Source organism: Alexandromys fortis, unplaced genomic scaffold (genome assembly GCF_014885135.2).
Source record: "Alexandromys fortis isolate MF-2015 unplaced genomic scaffold, M_Fortis_MF-2015_v1.1 scaffold_8_1_9099942, whole genome shotgun sequence".
NCBI classification, from domain to species: domain Eukaryota; kingdom Metazoa; phylum Chordata; class Mammalia; order Rodentia; family Cricetidae; genus Alexandromys; species Alexandromys fortis.
Genome location: NW_026067898.1, coordinates 290,660 through 315,288, shown reverse-complemented (window position 1 = coordinate 315,288; position 24,629 = coordinate 290,660). Strand labels below are relative to the sequence as shown.

Here is a 24,629-nt window from a genome sequence, read left to right as displayed (position 1 = left end):
CTTTCTCCCTTTCTTTTGAGAAAAAAATGCAGAATACTTGAAATTAGGATTGCATTAGAATTAAATTTAGAGTTAATATTAGAAAAATAAAAAAATTATTTTTTGATTACCTGGCTTTGTCCATTCAGAGACTCAGATCTCTGAAGTGCTATCCCTTTTACATCTCTCAGGAATATCCAGGAAAAGGGAAAAAGGAACTGGCTTTTGGGGTGGCTCAGGTGGCTTCAGAGAAGGGTATGAAGTCTTTGAAATCATGCTCTCTCAGGGCTGTGTCCTGACTTTACCACTTCATGTCTGTGTGACATTGGTGTTCACCTCTCTGAAACTCAGTGTATTGTTTTGTTGAGTGGGAGTGAGGATTTCAGTTTTACAGTGCCATTGTACATGTGAAATGAGGCAATGGATACAAAACACTTAACACACTGTCTAGCACAGAAACAAAAAAGTGTTCAGCGAATTTAAATTGGTATTATCTCTTACCCTAGGACTCTCAAATCAACCAAGACTGAGTCAAATTGATTGAGATCAATGGAACTTTCCTCTTCATCTCTGGCTACTTCTAGGTCCCTCTTGGGGTTCACTGTCATGGCAACAGCTTGGTGGAACAGTGTGGACATTAATAGGGGTAAATAGACAGCCAGAACGCTGCCTGGTCCTGCTGGCGCCACAGCCAGAATGGGCAGCTGTCTGATTAATGCCTGCCTGACCCCACTGGCTTCATTTCAGGTCACCTCGGAGAAGATTCTTGCTCAGAACAGATGCAGCCTCACTCATAGGGATGAGCCAGAACCCTGGTCAGTGGGCACAGTTACAGGTGCCAAAGAGTCTTAGAACACTCCAAGGAGAACAGAGCTAAAAGGGACCCTGTAGCTTGGTTATTCTAGTATCTTCTCTTTATGGATGAATAAAGAAAAATGGGTAATAAGTGTCTATAGTGTGCCCAACAAAGTATGAAAATCTTCCAACAGAGGCTAATTCCTACACCATTCCCATGGAGCAGGTATAATTATCCTCACCAAGGAGGTAGAGCCTGGGGGTGGGGTGGACAGAGGCATGAAATTCCCTGTCCAATTTTAAAAAATGTAAACTAAAGACTAGCTAGATGGGAGAGACCCTGTATGGTCAGATGGCACTACCCTTAGAAGCCCCTGTTTAGCAAACAAAAAAAAATCCCAGTGCCAAATATGGGGTATCTGCTGATGGGACAGGGTCTACAAGTTAATATAGATGATTACCGTTCCTCTTGTTAAACCTTATTGCTGAAGATGCTACATATACTTGTTGCAAGATATAGAGAAACCGAACTGCACCTGAGTTAGAGGTTTCCTTCCTGCTGGGTAGGGGTAGCTCCCCCTGTGCTGGCAGAGTTGTGGAGGCTGCTCTGGGAGACAAGGCATCAGTGACCTTACTCATATGTGGATCCCATGGACTTCAGGGCTAACTTGCTGGGCAAGATGTGCCCACTGGTGAAATAGTGGCATACTGTTAAAGTGGAACCAGCTCCTCAGGTTGGTTTTGAGGTCTATTTCACAAGAGAAATACATGCTGTTGTTATAAATCATGCAAAAAAATGGCTGGAGAGGTTATAGACCCTGAGAGGGACTTGACTACTGCAGTTTAGCTAAAGTGATGAGAACCAAACTGCAATCTATTTTTGTTCCTATAATCATAGATAAATGCTACTCTCTGCCTTAATAAGAGTAGTTTCTCTTTGCAGTGAATGGCGGTGAAAGCAGAGACTCCTGGCTGTCTAAGATGTTTAGAATAAATGATTCTTTGTTATTCAACCCTAGACAGGACATTTATGCCACTCCTTCTAAAGCTCAGGAAACTTGGTGAAAGAGATTAAGAAAACAAAGAAGAACATGATCAGGAGGAGAGATGTAGTCTCTGGGCGCAGTCACTACAAGCACGATCTCACAACAGGTGCAGTTGCCAGCACCCAGCCTTCACAAGTCTAAGCTCATCACTGTCAATCACAGATGGATAGGAGCTCACAGGACCCAGCTCTTCCCTGTTGAACTGTTGGCAACTGAAGGATTATGGGAGAGACATAGTCACTGCTTTTAGTCATGTACCAACTGGTGAGTCCATGAGTTCCAAACTTGTGGCTGTCCAGGAAGAACTACTGGAATCAGATGGTCACAAACAAAGCAAACCTGTGGTTGGAGAGGTCCTAGACTCTAGAGAGAATCTATTAACAACATGCTGCTAGAATGACGAAGTGTCCAATGCCTTCTAAATACTCATCCTTACAAAATAGATTAGTGTAGCTCTCACCCCTCACTAAAGAATCTTCAAATGAGGGAGGGACTTTTGTTCCAGAGAGCCACTACAGGTCAAAGTGTAGGGAATATGTTACAGTAGAAAGCTCCTTCTCGTATGGAATTTTTATAATACACTCCCCTTGACCCAAGGGTCAGGGAACCCCATTTAAAGAAGGGCCTGAGAAGTGCATGCATGTGTGCATGTGTACGTGTGTGTGTGTGTGTGTGTGTGTGTGTATGTACGTGTGTGTTGGAGAGTTTCTATCTGATACTAAAAATGAAAAAGGAAAGACTAAGCCTGTATAGGTGCAACCTTCTCCTTCTATCTTAGACCCTCCACAAAAGGCTATTCTCTTCAACTATCTTTGCTCTAGTTACCTGGACTCTGCTCTGAACAGCCACTATTCCTCCCCATGTAAGGTAAGCCTTCTCTGACTTTTCCCCTACTTGGAATGGCTCCATTTCCATTCTCTTTAAGAAGCCTACACCTGTCTTCACTTATTTCCATCTCCATAAAGTTTTCCTTGATACCTATAAGAAATTAAATGCCATCATTTTTGTAAGTTTTTAAAGACACCCGAATCTCTTTCTTATGCTCCGTATTGCTTCTTTATCATGACCTTCTGTGACCAGGTTTCCTTTGAGAGTAGATCATGAGCAATTAAGACGATCCTCACTTTATTTCATCCTTTCATCATCGGGGGCACCTGGCAGATCAGCACCTGCAATTCTGAGGCACATTACTGGAATTGGATGCCGTGAACTTGGTGTGGGAAATAAAAGGCTGGTACTGAACTGATTTCTTTAAGAAGTCTGTCTAGAAGAAGCAGGGGTGGGAGCGTGGATCTTCATCTGCCCTCCTTATTTCACTGTGGGCTGACAGCATCCTTCCCTAGGGATGTGTTATGACCTCAGCTGACCCTCATGAGGTCTGTTTTCCCATTCTCTTGGATCAGGCTGAGAAAAACAGGAAGAATAATTAAGAGACAAGAGTCTTCAGAGCCAGCAGAAATTATTGCTGATTCCTTTTACAGACACCAAAAGCTTTGTTTACACATTGTGACAAAGAAGTCGGCTCTTCCTGCTGGCCACAGGGAGACGCCTCTATTGACCTTCTGGATTCACACCGGGTACCAGACCCACCCCATTCTCAGATTTTCTTCTTTTTTTTCAGGGTCTCTACCATCACCTATATCGTAAGACTTAAGAATCGGAGGATCCATTGGTTGTCTCCAAACTTTTTTTTCTTGAGAGATATCTAATCTCTCCTCAGAGCATGCTCCATGCACCCCTGATACTGGAGGTTTGTCAAGAGTACAACTTCCAGGTGTTTCCTGGCCACTGCCTCAGAACACACACTGTAACAAGATCCTCAAGGAGTGAGAACATACAATATGAGAGTGTATATACAAAAATGCCAGAGAACTAGTCACAAGATACATGCTGTTTGCTAGACAGTTGTAGAAAGCCACATACTAGTCTATGATATGTGGCACTGTGGATGCAATTTAAAGCAGGCATTTCTAGTTTCTTTGGTTGTCAGTCATTCATGTGACTAAATATGGGGCTGCTTTACACCAGTCTCTCAGCAACAGTTTGTTGAATGAATAAACCTTTTGAGTTCTGACCTAGGGCTTCTTCTACACCACTCTTGCTGGCTCCCATAACTCCCAGCATCCTTGGTTAACAGAAAGTACTTTCAGAGAGAGTGGGCTGCATCCCCATTTTGTGCTCATCCTTGGCAGCAGAATCCCAAGACTCAATGAAGTAGGGTTCATAAATTGTGATTTGTGTGTCATACATGGTATAAGAGGAACTTTTCTGGCTTCAAGTTCTCCATGTAGCTAAGTATGTTTGAACTTCTGGGCTCCTGTCTACCTCTTGAGTGCTAGGATTATAACCATGTGCTGCTATACCTAGTGTTTTTATCCAGCCACCCCCAATTTTATATGCTTTTGAAAGGTGACAAGTACAACAGTTAAATACAATAGTAACTGTGTAAATAACATGCATAGAAATGTATGCATGGAATTACCATACATGATCTGCAGAAACCCTACTGGGAAGTTCATTTCCCTAGTAACTAGCCATTTCTCCAAGCATTCAACCAGTTCAGTTGAAAAGATGTCAGTGAATAGGGATTTACATCGCAAGATTAAGAAGCCAGATTTCATATCAGATAAAGTGACGAATGGTGCCAAATTCTCAATATTTCTTAAGGTATGGTCTTTGTCATCAAGCAGTTTTTGTGTAGCTCTCTCTAGAAAGGACAATCCATTTTTTTTTTCAGACAACCAGTGTAACATCTAAATTTTAATCTGTACAACCTAAACAGTAGTTACGGTCCTTTATGGTACAATTTCATTACACCACATCTACAAACATACAATAAACAAAACAACCTTCATAATGACAAAGCCTAGGTCCCAGCTACCAGCTACCTGCTACCATTTTGTTGCTAATAATCTGTGTCTTCTGATGTTTCAGGAAAGAGGGACAGTACTATTGCATTTTATAAACTCTGGGGACAGCTGTGAGTTTGTGGATTGTCTGTCTCCTCCCTCATGGCAGTCTTATTTATGGCCTGTCAGGTTTCTTGAAGGGAAAGAGAGGAGAATACAAAATCCAGGAACAGCCCACCTCTGTGTCCCATACTGGCAAACCCCAGAGCTCTTGGAAGCAGGGTGGGTGACTGGGCAGGGCTGAAAAGGCACACAACTCCTTGGCACCAATCAAACCATTCCTCAGACATCTGCCAAGTTGCACACAACACATCCATGCTCATTCTCTGATAAACCTTTAATTCACTCGACTGGTACATTTCTTTAAGACAAAAAGCATATGAGCGCTTAGTACTGGGGAAAAAGCACGAACAGCGCGTGTGTTTCACGTCTCTTTTGTAGGCAGCAATGAAACAGGTGAGTGAGGAGGTGGCTTCTTGCTAGCACATCTATTCAGTCTGTTCAGTTCAGACAGCAGCAGCCACTTCTTTGGGGGTCATAGCAGGCTGTGGGGTTCATTCTGATCCCCGGGGTGCTGGCTGTGCAGGGGGCTGTGTGGCCCCTGTAGCTGGAGGGAAGCCAGTCTGCTGCTGGGCCTGAGTGTGGGTGAGCTGCTCTGGACTGACCAGTTTCTCCAGCAGATTGCTCCCCTGCTCCAGCTGGGAGCTTTTCTCTGTTAGTTCTTTGATTTTCCCCTTCAGAACCCCTGCTTCCTCTCTAACTGCATACATCAAATGGCTTTTTACCAGATCCATAGCTTGCTCTATGTCAGGCCTAGTCTTACACAGTCCTGGTGACTGAACCCAAGGCTTCAGCGTGTGCCAGCTGAGTTGTATCTCCAGCCCGTGATGGACTGTGCATCTTGGATGTAACAGAATAGGGTATACAACAGGTCCAAAAAAAAAAAAAAAAAAAAAAGTCCCCACTTCTCTCCCACCAAAGGTCTAGCGAGCATTTTCATGGCGGTGGCCAGTGACTCCATTCTGCCCAGATGGGTTTCATGTTGCTCTTAAGTTCTGAGATCTGATTTTGTCTGTGTCTTTTTCTTCCTTGAACGTCTTTATTGCCCATTTAGCATCAGTTTAAAGGAAACTTTAGCCATTCCCTTTATTCTAAGGATGGCGTTCCTCTTCTCTGTCCGTCAAAGCTATGGTTGGGTAGTGCTCTCTTTGGCTCAGTTTTGTACTAGAGTCTCCGGGGGCTGCTGCCTTGTTTCTGGAGTTTACGCTGTCTGGTAGCTCAATAGCTTCCACCGTTGTGAGGGTATGAGAGAGTTTTAGACTTCATTTCATGGAAGAAGTCACCTATTACTCTGAGCCCAAATTGAAAATCACTTTTCCTCTGGGGAACAAGATTGCCTGCATGATCCATTTCTGTTATAACGCTATTTTGCACAGTTGCTGGAGATGCCAGTGCTCTTCATGATCACTGTGAGAAGGGCTGTCATCTCCTCATCTCTGTTAATTTTGTTGTCCTTGTCAAGGTCTCTTAATGTTTTGCACAGGAATTTCCTTAAAGGAAAATGAGAGCTTTCCAGCAGCTGCCTTAGGAAGGCAGGACATAGGACTGCACCCATTCCCTGCACGGGCCAGCTTGACTCATTTACAATCAGCATCTTCTGAATCATAACGAAGGCGGAAGCCAGCCTTGCATTGAATTTTTACCAAGTGTCAGGTGCTATTCTGAGTTTATTAATGTGGATTATTTCTTGCATCACTGCCACGATGCTATCAGGTAGGCCATGTCTTCCTGAAATTGTGGTATTGAGTAACTTACTTAACTCATAAGTGGTAGGACATGGACTTAAATCTGTGTGGTTATATTCTAGAGCAAGGGCAGTTACCCTCTATGTGGCTTTTGTCTAGATTGTGATAGCTACTCTGGGTTTTAATCTTATGTTGCTGATATTCTTTTTTTGTCCACGTGAATTTAAATTTTATATTGTGGCTCCACAAACAGCCCTAAACACAGAGGCTTAAGCAATGAATAAATGATCGTCACTAGCTTGGATGAACAGTTCTTAGCCTGTTCATGGATGAGGCCAGAGGCTGGCTGGGTGTACACTGTTCTAACTGTATCTGTTAATGTTTCTGGTGTCAGGTGATGGTGAGAAAGTTGGTCTTAGCTAACCCAATCATTTGAACGACTGGGACTTTTTCCTCTCCATGTGGATTCTGTATGTAGACTTTCATGTGAATGACACTGTATCAAGGGTGGGCTGGGGAGAGGGCTCAGTCTGCAAAATGCTTGCTTGCTGTCTGAGCATGTGGACATGGGTTTGGACCCCAGGGCCCACTTAAAAAACTAGAGTGTAATGGCACACTTAAGATCACAGCATTGAGGGGATCTTCTGGGCTCACTGGCCAGTCAGCCTTACCTAATTGGTGAGTTCTTGGTCTGTGAGAGACCTTATCTCTGTTTACACAGTGGAATATTACTCAGTGTTAGAAACAATGACATCAGGAAAGTTGAAGGCAAATGGATGGGTTACCTGATAAGGTAACACAGACCCAGAAAGACAAACACGGTATGTACTCATAAGTGGATATTAGATGTAAAGTAAAGGATAACCAGGCTATAATCCACAGTTCCAGAGAGGCTGAATAACAAGAAGGCACCAAAGAGGGATGCATGCCTTTCCCTGGAAAGGGGAAATAGATGAGTTCTCCTGGGTAAACTGGGGGAGGGTGGGAATGGGAACATGAGGGGTTGGGTTGGGGCAGGAGAGATGGGGAGAGAACTGAATGAAATGTCTTGATGGGGAGGCATTTCAGGGTCAGGGAGAAACCTGGTGCAAAGGAAATTCCCATGAGTCTACAAGGATGACCCCAGCTAAGACTCCTCACAATAGTGACTAGGTGGCCTGCACTGGCCACTTCCTGTAATCAGATTGGTGACTACCCTAAGTGTCATCGAAGAGCCTTTGTCCAGTAACTGATGGAAGAAGATGAAGAAATTCACAGCCAAGCACTGGGCCAAACTCCGGGAATCCTGCGGAAGAGAGGGAGGACAGACTGTACAAGTCAGGGGGTCAAGGTCATCAAAGGGGAGCCCACAGGGACATCTAACCAGGTTTCATAGGAGCTCACAGACACTGGACCGACAGTTATGGAGTCTTTATAGGACCAGCCTGTGCCCTGTACATATGTATGGTAGTTGTATAGCTTGGTCTCCTAGCAGCGGGAGAAGGGCCAGTCCCTGATGCTTTGGCAGGCTTTGGGAATGTGTGCCTCATACTGGGTTGCCTTACCAAGCCTTTAAACAAGGAAAGGAGTTTAGTCCTCCCTCAGTTTGGTATGCCATGCTTTGTTGATACCTGTTGGAGGCCTGCTCCTTTCTGAACAAAAACAGAAGAAGAGGGGATTGGGAGGGGGGTCCAAGGTGAGTGGGGGAGGGCATGGAAGGAGAGGTGGGAGGGAAACTGTGGTGGGGATGTAGCATAAATGAATAAATTTAATTAAAAAAAGAGAGACCTTACCTCCAAAATAAAGGAGGACATTCCTAAAGAATACTCCCTGGGGTTGACCTGGTCTGCACATACAAAGACACACAGGTTCACCTGAGTGCGTGAGCATGCAGACATGCATATACACGTGTGCACACACACATACTTGGACAGAGAAAAAGAGAGAGACAGACAGAGGGACAGAGAGAGCTGTGTGATAGATCAGGGCTCTCAAGAGCACACAGCAGAAGCTGCCAGCCCTACTTTGGACCAGGTGAAGAACTGTCTCAGCTTCTCTCCTATCCTTTCCTTGAGTTTAAGTTGATCTAGAGGACCAGCCCAATACAGTTGGGCAGTAGAGTATTCAGACACACAAGTACTTAAAGGTGCAACTATCGGTCCCAGGTTGGGCACAGGTTGCTAATATGACCTGTCTGGGACAGGGAAAAAGTTTAGGATACTGAATGTGAAAGACAGATGTGGCTTAAAATCCTGGATTTCATACATTGTAAATCATTGATGTTAGGCAAATTAGACATCTTTCTGCTTCTAATTGTTTCCCAGAGAAAGAGGGATGATGGTAACAGCTACTGCTGCTGACTGAATATCACTCTGCCTAGGTGTTGTTCTTTCCATTCGGGGCTTCCTTTACACTTCCTGGAGGACCTAGGAAGTTGGTACCAAATCCTATTACATTTACAAGCAGCCAAACTCAGGCACGTAGAGATGACATCACCTGCTTAAAGTCACGTGTCTGGCAAGGGGCAGTGCTGGGACTTGAACCCAGGCAGTATGGCTCCTTAGTGTATGCTCTGTATTTCTCATTAGTGGTTGCCTCCCACAATGGTGATAAATTATCAACAAGATATTGTAGGTATTTGGGTTGTGTGTGGTACAGAAATTATAGTGGTTTTGTGTTCTTACACAGTTGTCACGCTGAGAGGACCAAATCACCCAAGTAACTATCATTCCTCGGTTGAGACAAGAAGTTTGTTCTCATTTTTCTTTATATAACATAATATTTCTACTTCAAACACCATTGAACCTGTCTCAGCTATCGTGTGTTTCTTGAGTTTTCTTTCTTGTTTACAGCTGAGGGATGCTGTACTTTCCTTCTGTGATCAGCTTCAGGATCATGTTCTGCCTCTGGCACATCACCGCTGTGTTTGTTATAAACTCCCAATCCTGGAGCTGCGCTCTCAGGCGAGAGCCCACTGGGACAGCCGGAGTGACACCGTCCTCTGTCTGAAGCACTGCTTTCTGTTCCATGTTCTCCACCCCCGTCTCTGAGTGCTCAGGTTTGGGCTGTTCCCTGGCATTGTGCATTTGTTTGTATATCTGCTTCCTTTTCCCCACTTCCAACGACTTGCTGGAATTTCCCAATTTACTGATTGTTGACTATCTGCTGGTCCTAGTCTTAAAAATAGAATTAAGCTATCTTTTCCGCATTTGGTTCTTTCTGGGTGTATCCAAAGGAAAAACAAAGAAACATTGGGAGGTATTTTTAATTATTCTGTTGTGCTCTCTCTCAATATCTAGTGTCTCAAAATCACATCCCCCATCAAAACATGTCCCCGAAGTCCTCCATTCATAACCCCAGCACCCCTTCAGAACCCGTTTCCCCTGCATTCACACAGAAGGTTTGTCAATGTTATTGATTCAATGAAGGTACATATTACCTTTTATAGGGGAAGCAAACCCCTGGCCAGATAGTTTTGTTGTGTCAAGTCTTTTAATTGCTGTGGGTTTTAATTTTCATATACAGGGATCTTTGGGTTTTAATGTACACATATAGTAATATAATATTGGCTTAGCTATAGGAACATGATCCCTTAATATTGCAAATGTTAGCCACATTAGTATATTTGTAGGACTCATGCCGTGTCCTCTTGAAGGTTTTCATGAACTAAACATAAAATGGGAGAGACACCTGCTGATATTCTTTTTCTTGCAACCTTGTCACACTGGCATTTATAAAAAGAAAATCGGTTTTATTTCCTGACATAGTGACACACACCTGTAATTCCAGCATTTGTGAGGCAGAAGCAGGAGGATCATTGAAAGCTTCATTCCAGGTTGCTCTACATAGCAAATTCTAAGCCATGAACTTTGCTGTCCAGGTTCAGTAAGTTGGAAATGGGGGTCAGCAATACTTTCCCCTGCAAGCCACCTCATACTCTCCACCCAGTTGTGAGTTACGCCAGTGTAGACCCTCCCTGTGGTAGCCTTTCTCTTTCCTTTGTTACTTTTTTCTTTCTCTCTTCTTTCTCTCCCGCTCTCTTTCATATTAATTTATTGTGTGTGTGTGTGCATGAATGTGTGTACGTGTGTATGTGTGTGTGTGTGCATGTGTGTGTGTGTGTGTGTGTGTGTGTTGTGAGTGTCCTCCCTCCACCATGTGAGTTTGGTGACAAACATCCTGACCCTCTGAGCCATCCCTTCAGCCATTTGGTAGACCTTCTACCCTCTCAATGCCACAGGTTCACTCTGTAGCTCAGTAGTCTGTTCCTCCTCACTTTCCTTCTTTCTTTTTTCCACTTTTTAATTTTGTTTAATTTATCACTTTAAAAAAATACCAATCCAAATTCCTACTCCCATTCCCTCCACACACTCTCCCACCCCACCCCCTCCAATCCTAAGAGAGGACAATGTACCCTGCCCTGAGGAAAGTCCAAGACCATCCCTACTACATCTAGATTGAGCAAGCTATACATCTAAAAAGAATAAGATTCCAAAAAGCCAGTACATACAGTAGAGACAAATCCCAGTGCCACTGCCAATGGCCCCTCCGTCTATCCCATCTGTCAACCACATTCAGAGGGACTAGTTCGTTCCCATGCTTGTTCACTCCCAGTCTTGTTGGAGTCGGTGAGCTCCCATTAGCTCAGGCAAACTGTCTCAGTAGGTGAACCCCTCATGGTCTTGACTTCCTTGCTCATACTCTCACTCCTTCCACTTTTCAGAGAGGGAGCTTGAACTGGCCTTGCCCCTTATTTCTTGTCATGACTGTATTCAACTAGATGTTTTATTATCCTCATGGAGTCCCATGTTGTATAACTTGATGTGGATTCAGATCAAATGGATCCAAAATGGCTTTCTAAATAGTTTAACTAGTTTGCAAGAGCTTAAAATACTCAAGTAACATTTACTGAATAAAAAGAGAAGAGATGAAAAGTATGAGAGAAGTTTAAAAAAAAAAGCAAAACAAGGCACTGAAAATGCTGAAAAGCTGGGTATTTCTGGAACTAAAGGAGCTAAAACTACAAGGTAGCCAGTTAAAGTCATTTAGTCAGCTGGAGAGGATTAAGAACAGGGATGCTCCCTCCTTAACTAGTGCTTCAGATGATTGCAGTGTTGAGAGGCAGAGGAGAGAGAAGGATGGAGGAGGAAAACAGAACACCAAGGTGGGCCTGAAAACACCTTTTGGAAAGGTGTTTTATACATGTGTTGAAATGGAAAACTTAGAGAAAATTAGTAGAGCAAAATTTACTAGCATTTTAAAGGAAGTAAATTGCCTAGGAAGCACAAACCTGGTTTCAAAAATACTTTAACTCTGGAGACCTAAAACAGATCTCTGGCTGGGTCACTTGCACCAGCTGGCTCTAAAAGGCTTCTAAGATGCTCTCCCAGTAGGATTCCATAATTGTAACAGACCTAAAGATTCTGTGTGACTCTTTTGTTCCAAACTATGGTTTTAATGAGCTGTTATTCTGATCCTATACTGCCAGCGTGTGTTGGGCGTATGTAGGGTGAGAGGGTTTGGTAGGTGAATAACCTTCCTTTGCTGTTCCTAGGTCACTGGGTCGCCAGGAGGCCTTATGGTGAAAGAGGTGATCTACTTTGAGCTGTCTGTGCTGTGTAGACGAAACAGAAACAGGTATTTGGTGACTGTGTATTTTTTTTGAAACTGAACAGCTGTGGGACCAGGTGGGACAGAAACTTCTGTCTACATAACTGCAGACCATTTTACAAACTGGTGATGGTAACCAAAGTCTGCTCTTTGCCTTTTAGATGCATAGAAAGTCCATATCCTTGAAGTCAGGATCTGGAATTGTTGTTCAATACTTTCAGCTCCGACTTTCCAAATCTCTCTGGCGCTCTTCCACAATGCAGAGGATTCAGAAGAGGCATCAAAAATGGGAGATCCATAAGAGGGAAGGATCTTGGGTCTCTGAATGACTGTGTGGAGCAGAGCCTTTGACAGGCATTGGAATGACATGAGTAATAAATAAGTATTTACTGTGCTAAATGTTCTAGTGAACAAATGTTTATTCTGTTGACATTTTGGGGTTACCTGTTATATACTTTACATACAGTAAGCTGACTGGAGAAATGCAATTATTAAAGCAAAGAGCATCTTAGTTGCTTTACTCAACATACTTCAATGTTCTTATATCACATTGATTTATATATGTTTATTTATTTATTCATTTGTGTGTGTGTGTGTGCGTGTGCAACTCATGCATGTGGAGGTCAAAGGACAATCTGTGGAAGTCGGTTCTCTCCTTCCACCATCATGTGGGTCCTGTGGATCAGATATTCAGGTCTTGAGCCTTGACGGCAGGCACCTCTACCTGCTGAGCCATTTTGCCAGTCCATGCTCTTCAATTTTCTGTCACCCGGTAGAGCTGGTGTTCTCCATCTGCAGGTTCCCCATCTCTAGACTCAACCAACTAAGGGACAAAACTATTAAAAGTCAGTTGCTTCTGTACTGAATACTGAATAGATGGCTTCCTTCCATCCTGTTTGCAGTACTTTGCAGTGACTATGTAGTGTTTATTCTGTATTAGGCATTATAGATAATTCAGAGGTGGGTTAAGATGTGAAGAAAGCATGCATCCAAGGGATTCAGCAACCGTGGGGTTTGATATGCAAGAGGGGGCATCTTGGAATGAGTCCTCCATGCATACCAAGTGGACAGTCACAGTAGAAGGCTTCTGTGATTGAAGGCTTGCTTCTGATTGAGACTGAAGTTCCCTAAAATTAATCTGATACATCTCAGGTCTAAGTTTCTCTATATACCATGTGGCTATGATAATAGGATTTAGCTTTTTTCCTTTACGTTGTTTTGAGACCAGGTCTTGTTATATAGCTGGGATTACAGGCATGGACCACTATACTTAGATTTTATCTTGGGTTCTTGAGAATTAAGTGAATGAACCCACACGTAGTGCTTAGCATAGCAGCAGCGGCACAGTTAAGTTTACCTGCATATCCGTTGCTGTCTTTTTATCCATGTGGTTGGCATGGGCCATCTCCCTAGCACATGCTCCTCAGTGTTGCTAATTAGGCGAGCACTCCCACTTGCCTTGGCATGTTTTATGGATGACCCAAACTGCAAACACCAACATGTCTAAAACATATGTTCTCTGCTTTGTTTAATTTCAGATACCAAAATATGCCTACACACGGGGGGTATGTGCATAAAGAAATGCATGTACTCTTTTTTTCTTTTGCCTGGTAGAAATAGGCTTCTGTGATGTGTCTTTACTCCCACACATGCCCCTCCATGGCTGGCACATCTCCTAATTATTCTCATCTATTCCCCCCCATAGACCTTTTGTGTGTATATTTTGATACACATTCTTTTGGTTCTGCCTAGCTCCTTTCTATCTTTCTTTTTTCTGCCTCCACCCTCCCTCCTCTTCACAACTCTTTAGAAAAATTAGTTAAACTATACACTTTTTATTATTAATGTACATTTATGAAAATTCTTTCCAGTTACAAAAGTGCATGGTTATAAAATAATTTCCATACAAAGGTTGGCATCTTCCCTATTCCTCCCCAACCCTCCCACCACCAAACATCAAGGCTTAGGAGAACCGAGAGGTTTACGGACCCAGCTCCTGGCCAGCACTTTCATTTATAAAAGGCCCTAGGGTCTTGTCTCCCTTACTTCCTTTTGCCTCTTTCTGGGTACACGAAAGCAGACAAGGTTTCCTAGCTTTGAGGAATGAACAAAGGAATCTTTTTGTGTTCTTCTACAACTGAAAAGAATGGGAGAGAATATGTCTATGGAGAAATGCAGCTGTTGGCTTTTCCCAAAGGTTGGGATGAATTGCATGTACTAAACTCTCCAACTCCATGACAACAAGTCTTTAACTGAGACCATGAAACTCTACAGCATCTCTGGGCAACCTAGTTCCTCAAGTTTCCATGGGAATCCTAGTAAGAATGAAAAAAGGAAGTGGTTTTTTTGAGGATATGTGGTCCAGAATGGTGTGATATGGACCTGGGATCTTTTCTAAGGAACAGTTTTCTTGTCTGGATCCTGACAACCATAATCTTGTTGGTTAGTTATGACCTAATATCTTCAGACACAGCATAAAGGAAACTTCTGCAAAGTGTCTAGGGGATAGAGGAGGACAGAGGGAAGTTGGAAGGAGCTAGGTGTTCACTACATTGCTTCAGTTACAACATTGGTTCTTTTCATATTTCCTGTGCAGCCAGACAACTGGGTAGGGTCCATATTTGTGTATCAACCTGATAGCTGAGTGGATTGTGTCCGAAAATTGAACTCAAGTTCCAAAGGAATATTCTTCAAGTCAGCAGATAACCAACAGAAGTGGACTACAGATACACAGACAGACAGACAAACACCCATCATACGCATGCTAGCCAGTGTGGAAAAAACTAAATGAAACGTCATGGGAACATAATAATAGGTTTGTGGTTACCAGGATATGCAAACACTTGCAACAAGAATTGTTTTATTTTCTCTAGACACTTAGTGCTGACAACAGCCTGAACAGGAATGTGGGGGACTGGAACTCCATGTTGGTATGGAGGTTGGATGTCTCCCTTCTTGTGCCTTAGTTAACTGGGGACTTTCTAGAAGTTGGAGAGACATTTTCTACACATATATCTTGCTTAGAAGTCTTTGCCCTTAATGGAGATCAAATTGTGCCACTCGAAAGGACACTTGATCTCTAGAGGCATTTGGTGTCTCATCTTGTTCTAATTCTATGCAAAACAGAGTAGTATATCTTAAAATATGTTAACTATAATTCAGCAAACAGTAGTGCTCAGGAGATTACTGTAAGTGAGCATGGTGTTCCTCTACGGAAAGATAAATGATTTTGTTTTAAATCAGGAATACTATTTCTAAAAGTTCCTTTTAAAAATACTGTAGGTGATAAACTTAACTGGCGGATGGGAGCTGAAGTCCACCGTTGTTGGCCACAGTTGGGCCACAGAGAGGACAGGACACAGTTTTGTTATTTTTCATAGGAGCAGAGCTCTGGCCTAGACGGTATAAGCAAGAGTGAGGTGGGAAGCTGCTGGGAGCCTATTTTGGTTGATTAGATCAATGCAAATGAGACAGAAGCATAATCTCCTCCCCCAAGCATTTTAGGGCTACCTGGCAGGTGGGTGATGGATGCTTGCTGGGTCTGGAGTAAGATAGAAAGCTCTTGTTTTTAATTCTCATTCAAGCCAGCCTTGCCAACAAGACCGGCCGGGCCTTAAGTCTCCCCATCTTCTACTGAGGATCTCACCTGTCATTTTCTCAGATCCCTTGTTTCTCTTGTAACACAACCCACAGTAGGAGCTACAGCTCTTGCTTTCCATAGATCGGTTTGAAAACTTGACTGTCAACAACACAGTCAGCAGTTCTAGCGATGTACTCATCCATGGTTAAGGTGGTGTCTTCTGTTTAGCTGTCCCTGGTGCTGCCTCTGTTTTAGAGGATGGCACGGCCTGACTGTGAGCACAATCTGGACACAGCTGGGCTTTACTGCCTTTTGTTGGTTTTTGTGATTATTGTCCTAATGACTGTTGAATTTTAGGGTTCTGTTACTTCTGTTGTGCAGGCTTCCAGGACATTCTTTTCCCCCCAAATGCTCAAGGAAACACTGGAAAGAGAAACACGGCAGAACCGAGTCCAGCATTAGGAAGGATTTAGACTCAACCCCACACTTCTCCTTTCCTATCTGTAAGCCAGTGTTTGGATTAGTTTCCCACACCACAGTGTGAGAAGTCAAGGAGAGGAGTGCAAAAGAAGCTCCCTGGCCTTTCCAGTGTCCAAGGAGACAGGGAAGACCATGGTGAAAGCTGATGACACAGAATGAGGAAGATGAAGATGACAGCAAAGATGGTGGGGATTGCGTTTCCACAGAGTCCTTGGTTTCTACGATTAGATACAGATTTCCTCCGTGGAGACAATGACCATATTCTTTGTTTGCACAGATAAGCTGATTAAGTCGCCCAGCTCTCTACAATAAATTCAACTACAAAGTGGGAACAGTAAAAACTCTGTCAGTGAGAATGGAAAGAGATGAATCAGAAAACATAAGCATGCCCAGAGGAGTTACCTGGTCCATATCAGCAACTTCATTAGCATGGTTTGAATAGGAATTTATGGAGCTTTAGAAAGAATTGTGGAGGAGAAGACTGATTGTATTTTGATCATGACATAGCATGTTACCTTATCCTTATTCTGAGCCTGGTGACCTCATCTGCAAAATGGGAACACTAAATCCCCAAGAGAGCTGTTGTGTGTGTGTGTGAAAGGAAACTATTGAGGGAACTTAGCACACTTCAGACACTAGCAAGAATCAGCAATTAATAGCACTCCTTCCTTTATGCTCAAATGAGTGAGCTGCTTAGAAGAAAAGACATACAGTCCCATGGTTGTGAATATGGTGGCTTTGTCCTCCTGCCCTGGGTATCAACATGCTAGGATCTGAGCCTTACAGTGCAATTTCCTGGTGAGTTCCTTTGGTGTAAGCACCATGGAAAGAACAGTTACACAGTTGGGATCCCAGGGTGCCAAGACTTTTGCTGCCCCTGTTGTGGGGACTTCTGCCTTCTCCTTGAAGACAAGCCTTAAGTCGGAGGCAAAGACAGGGAGAGAAAGAAGTGCTGAGGGTCATTACCTTCAGCCTGTTTTCTGGGATCTCACCATCAAGGAAGTCACTGGGAGGTCCTTTCACCCCAAAGCTGCTAGCAGGAGGAGGTCAAGGAGCTGGCACAGGAGGCATCGCACTCCTGGAGGGCAATGGCAGGCAGCCATGGGGACTGAAAAACTGGCTGTCAGAGGGAAAGTTTTGCTTTTGTCTACACCTCCTCTATACCCGTAGGCCACAAGGAATAGTGAGCGACTCTCAACATTCCCTGCACCGCGTGTTCTGCCATTTGCTGTGCCAACCTTTCTCTAGCTACTTAGCAGATCGTTCTTGCAATTCTTCTTGGGCTTTTTGAGGCACAGACGACGGATTCTCCTCTAGGCTTCCCTAACACTGTGCTCAGAGCACTGGCATTTTGCCGTAAAAGGGTGTTTTGGAACTGCTTTCTTTTACTAAAAGTAAGTACCTCAAGGGCAGGGACTGGGTTGGATTTGCCTTTCGTTCCCAGGTGCTAGCACAGTGCCAGGCCAAGGTGGATAAGACGCTCATACAAGGTTGGTTTCCCAACGTTGTTTGAGCTGTGATGGAAGCGGCCAGGACACCGTGATCCAAGGTGTGCAGTGGTCAGCAGCAGTGGTGGCAGCATGGAGGGGTGAGAGGCACCAGTGTCAAATCTCCTCTTCCTCACTGGCCTTGCTCCAGCGGTGACAGCAGTTGGCCGTGATGCCCAGGAGGAAGTTGGTGGCCACGGAAGCGATGGAGACCACAAAGCCCACAAAGGCGATGAAGAGGTAATCATCCAGGGTCAGAGTCAGGTGGCAGGCCTTGAAGCTCTCTTCAGTGAGTGAAAAGAGGGGGGCACCCTCAACTTCAGGGGGGCCCCGACACTCAGCCAGCTGAGAATCTGTAATACAGAACCCAGGCAGGGTAAGGCTCCTGTGGGCGAGAAGGGATGAGAGAGTCTCCTGCCCCTTCCAGAGAGTCACTGGGTTTCTTCCATGTGCCTCAAATACACTCATCACCTCAATAATCCACAAAGCATTTTTGCTTATTTTTATAGATGTGGAAAAAGGCTGATCATAGGGTTATCTGTGGGAAGTCTTGTAATTATTTCCAATGGTGGATCTGGGACTTTTGTGACACATGGAGCCTGAAATCTGGACACATCACTTACTTCTCTACATTCTTTTGGTTTCTCATTCTCACACAGAGAGGAAGCCAACAGCCCCTTTAAGGTGCTGAGGACTCTTCCCCAGCCCTTTATTTTGCCTAGCTTTTTCTGCTCCCAATGCGTATGTCTCTATCACTCTTCCACGACCCCAAGCATGTCTCCTTTTAGTTAGGAAGGGGGACCTCTGCATTTGCCCCTTGTGATGAAGATTCTCCTCTAAGCCTATGGGGAGTCCCCTCTCTCACTTCCTTTGTGATTTTGTTCAATGCAACCTGCTTAGCGATGCCTTCCCTTGGGAGTACCGCACACCTGCATCCCCTGCATTCCCTAGCATGCCTGCTCTGCTTTGCTGTCCCCTATGGTGTCCTTACCTGATGGTTTTACCATTGTCTCTCCTCCCTTGAAGCTATGCTTCTCCCACAGCAGCCTCAGAACAACAACCCTTTGTAGTAAGCACTCAGCGGATCTATCTTGAACAGATGTGGGACTTTAATGTAAAAGCCTCATGTCTTGTTTGTATGAAAACTAACTCATGAGCTTTCTCCGGATAATCCAGTCAAGAGCGAGGCCACTGGCGTTATCACCTGAGTGTGACTCTCTCCACCTCTCATCAGTTGTGTGACTCTGCATTACTTAGTCCCTCTGTATCTGCCAAGTGACAATCATCGTGATATCTGCCTTCTGCAATTGGACTCAGGATCCAGAGAGTTACAGCGCACAAAAGCTTCTGGGGCATACTAAGCACTAGGGAAAGGGTTGCCTTTTATAATGACCACAGATAGATCTCTCAGGTGTCATACTCAGACATCTGAGGGCTGAAGCTGCTCTTTTGATGCGATAGCCTTTCCCCCCAGCATTGTGGAACCATCACTTAGGGTCACTTCAACAAATGCACGATGGTTGTCAATGGTCTAACCTCAGTCTGTTTTGGAAGTAAGTGTGGTCTTCCAAGGCATTTTCACCTCAGCTCTGGGCAGCAGCTTGAGAGCTAAATCCCGAGTCAGGATGAAAATACTAATTGAGCTCTAACCTTGTTCAAATCTTGTTTATCTTTTCCTTTCTGTCCCTCATGTGTCACCGTTATAAGCAGGGAATAATCCGATCTAAATTTTCCAAGCGAGTCAAGGTGAGGCTTTAAAAAATTACAGTTTTTAAAATATAGGCTGTGTCAGCGCTACCTAATCATTACAGAGGTTTTGAGGGCAAAAAAGAAAGTGATGGCCTGGATTGATCCTTTAGACAGATGGGTATGCATTCATATTGTTAGTCTTAGAAATGCGTGTGTGTGTGTGTGTGTGTGTGTGTGTGTGTGTTCATTATTTGAATAAGAATGCAATTTCCCCCAAGTCCTGGGTTGAGTCAATCCCCATAGGCTGTTTTCATAGGACCCTAGACTCTGATCAGGTCCTGGTCATGTCTAGAGTTGACTCACGAGAAGCTCTCTGCTGGAAACCAGACAATATCAACTTGCAGAGTTGATTGTGTATGTATGTAAACCTGCAGTAGACAATACAGGCCAGGTAAGGGAGGCTGAGGGCAAACAGGGTGGGAGGCTGTGGGCTGACAAAGTTCTCTGGAAATCAAGAGACCAGTCTCGAAATCAGATTGTACCCCAGTGGCTCTCTCAAGTCTATGTTTGAATTCTGTCTCCCAGCATAGGTAACAGGAGAAACTCACTAGGAGAAAAGAGAGGAAGTGATGGAAAAATGTCTAAAGGGATGGTGACATCACTCAGGTCTACGTACGCTGGCAAGATTTGGCCTCTAAGAGGAAATGTAACCGGTCCTCTGTGAAGAAGGAGGGGCCTAAGGACAAGGAGTGTTCTCCAGAGCTCAGATGTCCAACCTGAAGTGATGTCTGAGGCTACATTGCTGGGACTTGAGGTTCTCCAGTCTCCTGGTCTCCTGGATATTTGAGTTCCTGGCCTGCATTTATACAGAAGCCTCGGCATATGGGAACTGTACCTTCCACTCCTGCTGAGAGCTCAGGTCTTTTGCCCGAATTGATGTATAAGTCTACAATGACTGGGGCTGGTCTCATCTCCTCTCTGAGGTAGCCAGGCTTTCTGCAGGGCAGCCGGGGGCCCCCAGAGATCTCAGCAGAAGAGGAATCCCTACTGTGATGAGAGAGCTGCGTGCCCCAGAAGGCTCTTTCTGCCAATAGTGACGAGGGAGAGGGAGGCACAGCTTGCAGAGAGGTTGGGCTGGTAGGGAGATGGCTCTAGGCAGCCTCCCCATCCTGGTCCCCACCATCATCCCTTCTCAGTCTCCAGCTATTTTGGTACTGGAGAACTTCCTCCCACAGCTCTGTGGAAACACTGGAATCGTGACCCACAGCCCCCCTAAGTTATTTTAGTCTCGGGCTCCCCACTCAGTCCTCTCTCTCTTGTCTCACTCAGCATTGTCTCCCCCCCCCCCCCCCCCCCCAGTATGCTGAACTTAGGCTCTAGGGAATTCCTGGGATGGGGCTCCAGCAGTCCAGCAGCTCCTCCTGTTCTGATGCCCAGTACTTAGGCCAAGGCTGGGTGCTATACCATAAGTGCATTTGGTGACTGGGGCCACGGCTAAACTTGGCTGCCTCTGGGACAGGTCTCCATACCACTGGATGGGATCAGGACCCAACCCCCCATGACGCTAGCCATTTAGGTCTCAGCCCACTCTCTGGTTGGGACTCTACAGTTACAGTGTCTCCGGTCCCTCTCGCCTGATGCCCACCCCATGCGTAAACCTTGAAGACTCTGCTAAGGTTACTTGGCCTGCCCAGAGCAGGTTACTTAGTCCAGTACCTGATTCCTGACAGTACGGCCAGAGAACAGCCAGACTGCTAGGATTTGAGTCCTTACTCTACGCATGGTAGTTGTGTGATTCTGACCAAGCTACGAAATGTTTCTGTACTCCTGTTTCCTCCTCATTAGGGTTCTTATGAGGATAAGAGGAACCAACACATGAAATATGCTTAGAATAAGGCCTGGCACATAGTAAGTACTAAAATAAATAGGATTAGTCATGATTGTTTCTTTCAGGGTTTTCTCGGCACTGACGAGAGGTAGAGTAGAAGTCAGATGAATGTGTTTTTATCTACGGCTCTGCCAATTTCTCAGTGAGCGGCTGTGGGCAAGCCTTTCTTAGGGTTCTACAGCTCAGCTTCTTCACCCGTAGAATGGGGACAATAAAAAAGGGGCTTCACTTAGATAGTATAAGCCAGGGTCTCAGCTCACTCTGCAGAAGTTCAGCAAATGTCACCAATGACCAACTTCTCCCTTTTTTTGCTTGCTGTGTGTCTTCTTTGGGATCATAGGTACCATACAGGCAAGGGGAATCTAATTCTTTAGCAAATGAATTTCTCTAGCACTCAGTGTGTGTCCCATATAGTCAATAAATACTTGCTGAACAAAACAGGGGTACACAAAGGTGAGGGCACACACTATCACTACCATTTTTTGGTGGGGGTGGGGAGACATTAATTCTGCAAACCCTCCCTCCCATGACCAGTCCAGTCACCTCCCTTACCCGCTGTACAGCGCTGTATCCGATTCCGCAGCCACTTCAGCAAGGGTTCCATGGTGCAACCGCACACCCACGGGTTACCCCCGATCTGCAGTGTCACCAGCCCCGGGAGGCCCTCCAGGGCTTCAAGACTTAGGAAAGCCAGGCCACCATAGCTGAGATCCAGGTCTCTGAGATGCACGAGACCCTGGAAGGCCTGGGGGTGCACCCTCCGCAGCCAGGGGTTGTGGCTCAGGTCGATATGCACCAGTCCGTGAGCCTCCCGAAACATGTCAGCTGGCACATGGCTGAGGTTGTTGTAGCTCAGATCCAGGTGCGCCAAGCGCTTGGCATGGAGAAAGAGGCCCTGGGGAAGCTCCACCAAGGAGTTGTTGCGCAAATCCAGCACTCGGAGTTCCATGTAGCATGTGAGATAGCCCGGCGGCACGGCCGCAATGCGGTTGTGGGCCAGGCTAAGGTTGCGGGTGTCCATTGGCAGGTCCGGGGGTACGGAGAACAGCCGCTGACTGCTGCAGTCCACGACTTGGTTATGACAGGTACAAAGGACTGGGCAGCTGGTACCAGCATCAGAGTGTATCACCCCAGCTGCCAAGAGGAAGAAGACCAGCAGCAAGGCTGGGTGGGGAGGCCCGGGCCAGGGAAGTTGGGCCCAGGTGTCGCCCATCTTTGGCAGCTGGCAGCAGCAATGCTGTAGGGAGCCCATGAGGGCTGTGTCCCTCGGTTCAACAGTCAAGGTACAGGGAGGCTGCTACATTAGAGGCCTGAGTCGGGAAGGTGGGGCTTCTGAGAGCGTGCCATCATGGCTTAAGACTTCTTTGGGAGCCTCTAAGCACCCAAGGACTTCCTAAGATCCACAGGACGTCCCTTTGTGCGGTCTGGGGAACAAGGACTCAGTTGAGACACCCCAGGGTCTGAGGGGATGAGGGGGACAAGGATGAAGCTGTCAGCAGGTCCTGCGAGCATCCCTGCAGATCTTTTGTGGCCCGGTCACCCATGACTGCTGGATGCTTCCTCTTGGTTCTGTGTCTGAGAGGTGGGAGGGAGGATGTGGAGAGAGATGAAAGACGGCCTTTAAAGGTCCTGGCACTTCTTCTAAGAGAGCTTAAGCTCTGCCCTAGGTCTGGGACTGATTAAGAGGTCAGGATTGCACCTGGATCTCCAGAGGCTGCTTCTCCTGGGGGTCCAGTGGGCATGAGTTCAGAAAAGACCTGGGGCCAGCGGTTTTGGAAGGGGCCTTGGAGAAGTGTGTTCCCATGGCCTCCTGAAAGCCTGGCTGTTTAGTCTCATTGGCCTCTGGAATTTCAAGGGCTGCTATTTGCTGCCCAGAGAGGGCTAAGTCCCAAGTGACACCCACTGTCTGGGCCACTGAATCTGGAAAAAGCCATGAGTTCCGGAGGCTCAGGTAGGGGTCAGTTAGGAAAGCATTCTCTGTGTCTTCAATCTGTCACCATTGCTGTGTACTCAGCAGGCAGAGGCAGAACCACTCTGTCGACAAGAAAAGCATTCAGGCAGAGAAACCGAGCGTCCCTACATCCCTGCCCCCTTACCTAGGTCCTTTGTCTTACCTCCCGCCTTTCTTTCTCACTTCTTTCTTCTTTGAACCTATCTGTCCCCAACCACAAAGTTCTTTGCTGGCTGTCTTTCAGACGAGGACCACGGGGAATGCAGAGCCTCGCCTCCAATCACCTACTATCCGTATCCACCTGACCTGAAATCCTCCCAGCGTTCTGTCCTGAGCTGGATGCATTTTTTTCCCTTTTCTATTGCTCATAGCTCCACCCTGGTGAGCACCAAACACCCCACCCTGAACAACTCCCTAAGAAAAAACATGCATCCAAGCTCTGGTGGTTTGTATACCCTTCTCAAACACTTTCAACCTCTCTCTTACACACACACACACACACACTCACGTGTTTGTAGTTTTCCCTCCAGCTTCTTTCTGCACACACTCCTGCAGAGCCCCCTCCCCAGTGTGCCCCCAGCATCTTTCACAGCGCAGCACAGCCCCGACCTCAGCATCCTTTTATGTTCCAGTTTTCAGCTCCCAGTCTCCCTCTTAAGCCCACACACATACTTGGTCTGGCAAAGGGATGGAGACCCACATCCCACTAGGGCCCCACCCCACTGCTCATCCCTTAATTTCCGTGGCCCCAGCTTCTCTTTTACCCACCTGCTGTCCTCACTTGCCCCTCCAGCCCCCACCCCCTTATTTCCCTCGGTCCTCTCCCACCCTGCTCTCCACTGCTTTGGAGCATCGGTCTCACCAACGGGAAATCGCCCCGGTGCCCCCTCATACAGACTTATTTTTTCTCAGCCTCAGGGTCCCCTGCTATTCTCCCACAGGCCCTCGGGAGACTACTCACTCTGTTCCAAGGACACAGACATCAATCTGCAGCAGACAAACGGCTCTGCCTCCCTCATCCTGGAATCCCCGCTCCTTTGCTTGCTAGCTTGCGAACAGATTGCCTACTGGGCTCTTCCCCTCCCCCGACTTTCCTCTTCCACGTCTCCTGGATCCCAGGCCAGCATCTTCTGCGTTTTCCTGTCCTGTGGTCCCTGTGCCCCTTCTTTTACGCTGAAAGGAAATCTGAGAGAGGATGCTTAGAAAGTTCACAGAATCTGAATGCCTCTTGGGAAACTCAGCTGGTGCTGAGGCTGCCTTGGTGTGTGGCTTCCGCCAGAGCCAGATCGTCCCCTCCCTCCTCCCTCTCTCCCTCTTTCCCCCTCCCGCCATCTCTCTCCCCTCCTCTCTCTCTTCATCGCTTCCCTTTTTTTCCTCGAGGGCCAGGTAATGACGTTTCTCTGTCTCTTAGCAACTGCCTCCACATCTCTGAGCAACAGGAGAACTGGCTGTAGACCCCATCAAGATGAGAGGAGAGAATGAAGTATTCCT

The 24,629-nt window shown here is 45.9% G+C and overlaps 2 protein-coding genes across 2 annotated transcripts; both read right to left on the bottom strand.

The window, feature by feature from the left end:
• Window positions 1–5,283: 5,283 nt before the first annotated feature.
• On the bottom strand, window positions 5,284–5,523 carry Tsc22d1 (TSC22 domain family member 1). Its single transcript, XM_050119940.1, has one exon. The coding sequence runs from the start codon at window positions 5,521–5,523 to the stop codon at window positions 5,284–5,286; it is 240 nt and encodes a 79-aa protein (XP_049975897.1).
• Window positions 5,524–14,047: 8,524 nt separating this feature from the next.
• Lrrc55 (leucine rich repeat containing 55) lies at window positions 14,048–24,322 on the bottom strand. Its single transcript, XM_050120494.1, has 3 exons — window positions 24,100–24,322; window positions 21,740–23,221; window positions 14,048–17,963 (listed from the first exon to the last, which is right to left on the bottom strand). The coding sequence occupies exons 2-3, from the start codon at window positions 22,437–22,439 to the stop codon at window positions 17,728–17,730; spliced, it is 936 nt and encodes a 311-aa protein (XP_049976451.1). The 5' UTR covers window positions 22,440–23,221; window positions 24,100–24,322; the 3' UTR covers window positions 14,048–17,727.
• Between the last annotated feature and the right edge of the window lie 307 nt (window positions 24,323–24,629).

Bases quoted from the DNA above. Each gene is read 5' to 3' on its own strand.
- Tsc22d1 (XM_050119940.1), bottom strand. From the start codon at position 5,523: ATGGATCTGGTAAAAAGCCATTTGATGTATGCAGTTAGAGAGGAAGCA.
- Lrrc55 (XM_050120494.1), bottom strand. From the start codon at position 22,439: ATGGGCTCCCTACAGCATTGCTGCTGCCAGCTGCCAAAGATGGGCGAC. The intron at 17,964-21,739 runs GTAAGGGAGGTG...TCTGTATTACAG, and splicing joins GATACAGCGCTGTACAGCGG to ATTCTCAGCTGGCTGAGTGT.